This window comes from Cebus imitator, unplaced genomic scaffold (assembly GCF_001604975.1).
Source record: "Cebus imitator isolate Cc_AM_T3 unplaced genomic scaffold, Cebus_imitator-1.0 Scaffold266, whole genome shotgun sequence".
Taxonomy (NCBI): domain Eukaryota; kingdom Metazoa; phylum Chordata; class Mammalia; order Primates; family Cebidae; genus Cebus; species Cebus imitator.
The window spans coordinates 2,159,010-2,161,966 of record NW_016107581.1 but is presented as its reverse complement, the minus strand read 5'-3'; the positions used below and the strand labels follow the sequence as shown (position 1 = coordinate 2,161,966).

Below are 2,957 nucleotides of genomic sequence, written 5' to 3'. Positions count from 1 at the left end.
TAAAAGCCCGCTAGTGTTCGAGGACACAAGTCAGGAACCGCCCTGTTTCGGGAGACGGAGTCTATGTCGCCCAGGCTGGAGAGCAGTAGCGCGATCTCGGCTCCCTGCAACCTCCACCTCCCGGGCTCAAGCAATTCTCTGCCTCAGCCTCCCGAGGAGTAGCTGGGATTACAGGCGCGCGCCACCACGGCCGGCTAGTTTTTGGTATTTTTAGTAGAGACAGGGTTTCACCATCTTGGCCAGGCTGGTCTTGAACTCCTGACCTTGTGATCCTCCCGCCTCGGCCTCCCAAAGTGCTGGGATTACAGGCATGAGCCACTGCGCCTGGCTGGGGCGTCTTTTTCTAAGCAGAAAGGTGCGAGCTGCAAATTGGGAGTCCGTTAGTCTTGGGGAAGGGTGAACAAGCACCCCTTGGGTCTGGAGGATCGCTTGGAGCCTTAAGTGTATAGTGGAGTCCCGAGGTTTAGGAATTTGGAATGTGTTTTGGTTTTGGAGGAGTTTGGAGTTTGATGGTTGGGTCTGTATTAGATGATTTATTGGTTTGGGCATTGAATTTTCAGCTTGAGGTTCAACAGGTTTTGGGGGGCTGCCAGAGGAGTGCCTCGGTGTTGCATTTAAGGGTTGGCGTTCAGGATCACATCAATCTGGGGACTTGTAAATTCCATAGTTTGGGAGTCTGGGAAGGGGCACATGGGGTTGGAAGATTCCAGGTCCTGAGTTTGGAGACTTATAAGTGCTTCCTGTTTAACAGTTTTTCTGGTCTCTCGGGATGCAGTGAGAACCCTAAATTTGGGGTCCCCTGGATTGGGGCTCAGTTTCACGCTTTGGAGGCATTTGGTGAAGGACATACATCCTCTTTATTTGGAGATTTCCTGAAGATCCTTGTTTTGCGGTTTGGGGACCCCATGGATAGGGTGGCCCAGTGGGGTTTCTTAAGACGGGCTTTGGCTTCTCTCCCTTTAGCGTTCTCCTGCTCTCGGTTTGGGGTGAGAGCACCCTTCCTGACGGTCTCCGGGAACTGCGCGCTGGCTGCAATGGGGCCGCAATTTACCCTCCTGTTTTCGGCGCTGGCCGGTTGCTTGCTTCCTGCCGAGGGCTGTGTCATCTGTGACCCGTCTGTCGTGCTGGCGCTAAAGTCCTTGGAGAAGGATTACCTGCCTGGCCACCTGGATGCGAGCCTTCACAAAACCTTAATGGATAAAGTAGAGAAGGCCGTGGCAGATTTCCAGAATCTGTCGCTTGCTGAGGATGCCTATATGGGGGTCATCGGTGATCACAAGGGGGAGCCCGGGACCCCTGGGTCCTAGGAAGGAGGGGAATAACACCAGGGGGAGGAAGAGGCTGACAGCAGGGTCTCCGGGATTCAGGAATGGAGAAGGCCGAGATGCAGATTCTCAGGTTCCCCAGGGCTAGTAAATATTGTATTCCCTATCTTTAGCCGGCAATTTTATGTAATAAAACTACAACTCCCAGAAGGCAACGGGTAGCTGGTCCCTTGACCAGGCCTATCTTTGCCCAGTGGCCTCATGGGTATTGTAGTTTCTAAGACTGGGCGCTCCAATGAGACAGTAAGGCTGGAATCTGAGATTGTATCTCCCCCGACAGATGAGGACACACTGCAAAAGGCTTCCTGGAGTTTGCTGAAGGATCTGAAACGCATCACAGACAGTGACGTAAAAGGTAAATGCACCAAGGGAGTGGGGATCCAGAATCTCTCAGGGAAGGCAGGGCTAGTCATGCCTGGTCTCTTGGTCAGATACTAGGCTCTGGAACCAGACTGCCTAGGTTCAAATCCCTGCTCTGCCACTTCCTAGCTGTATGGCCTTGAGCAAAGGACTTTGAAACTCCCTTGGCTCTAAAATGTTCCCTCAGTTGTTCAGTTTAAATGTGTATTGCTGGCCAGGCACAGTGGCTCATGCCTGTAATCCTGGCAGGTTGGGAGGCTGAGGCAGGCAGATTGCTTGAGTTCAGTAGTTCGAGACCAGCCTGACCAACATAGTGAAACCTTGTCTCTACAAAAAATACACACACACACACACACACACACACACACACACACACAGACACGGTGGTGTGTGCCTGTAGTCCCAGCTACTTAGGGTGTTGAGGCAGGAAGACTGCTTGAGCCCAGGAAGTCAAAGTTGCAGTGAGTCGTGACCACACCACTGCACTCCAGCCTGGCTGGCAGAGTAAGACCCTGTGCCCGCCATCCCCCAAAATATGCATTGCTTAGCCCAGTGGCTGGCATTATGTTAGACGGTCAGTTTTAGTGCCCTTCCCTGAGAATGCCAGAAGGTGGAATGCCAGGCTCTGCAGGCAGAAGCAAACTTCCAGCACCTCACATGTGGGATGGGGGGTGGCTGTGTCTTCCCAGACAATCTCTTCGTGAAGGAGCTATTTTGGATGTTGCACCTGCAAAAGGAAGCCCTTGCCACCTCTGTTGCTCGATTCCAAAGAGAGGGTGAGAGAAGATGGGAGCCCGTGTCCCCAATTCCTCTTTCCGCAATCCCAGAGTCCTTGTCTCCAGCCGCTTACTTCTCCAAGCCCAGTTCCTCAGCTTCTCCAAGTCCTCCTCCTTCAGACCCAAGTCTTTTTCTCTTCTAACCCAAGAGCCCAAAGCCCAGCACTTCCCCCAACCCCCTCTCCCATCGTTTTTCATTTAGAAATCTGATTCTGGCATCTCTTTCTCTGTCTCTCTCTTTTTTTCTCTTTTGACACAGCTTATTGTCCCAATCAATGTGGTGAGTCCGGATTACAGAAGCTAACCCTCTGCTCTTCGTCCGGCCCTCTGAATAGTGAACCTCCCCACTCAACTTTTTGGATCCTGGTGATTTTGCCATTCTCTGCCTTGGAGAGGTTTCTAGGTCTCCAGTATACTTTCTCCACCTTGAATTTCTTGGGGAGCAGGTCATATTCTACTTACCTTCCTTTTTTTTTTTTTTTTTTTTTTTTTTTTT

General features: G+C 51.6%; 1 protein-coding gene across 1 annotated transcript in view; it reads left to right on the top strand.

Moving 5' to 3' along the window:
- Positions 1–963: 963 nt before the first annotated feature.
- Positions 964–2,957, top strand: part of IZUMO1 (izumo sperm-egg fusion 1) — a 4,899-nt gene continuing 2,905 nt past the window's right edge. Inside the window, exons 1-4 of the mRNA XM_017500484.2 lie at positions 964–1,269; positions 1,606–1,680; positions 2,375–2,461; positions 2,721–2,778. Of these exons, the coding sequence (XP_017355973.1) occupies positions 1,035–1,269; positions 1,606–1,680; positions 2,375–2,461; positions 2,721–2,778 (455 nt within the window). The 5' untranslated portion in view covers positions 964–1,034. The remainder of the gene's footprint in view (positions 1,270–1,605; positions 1,681–2,374; positions 2,462–2,720; positions 2,779–2,957) is intronic.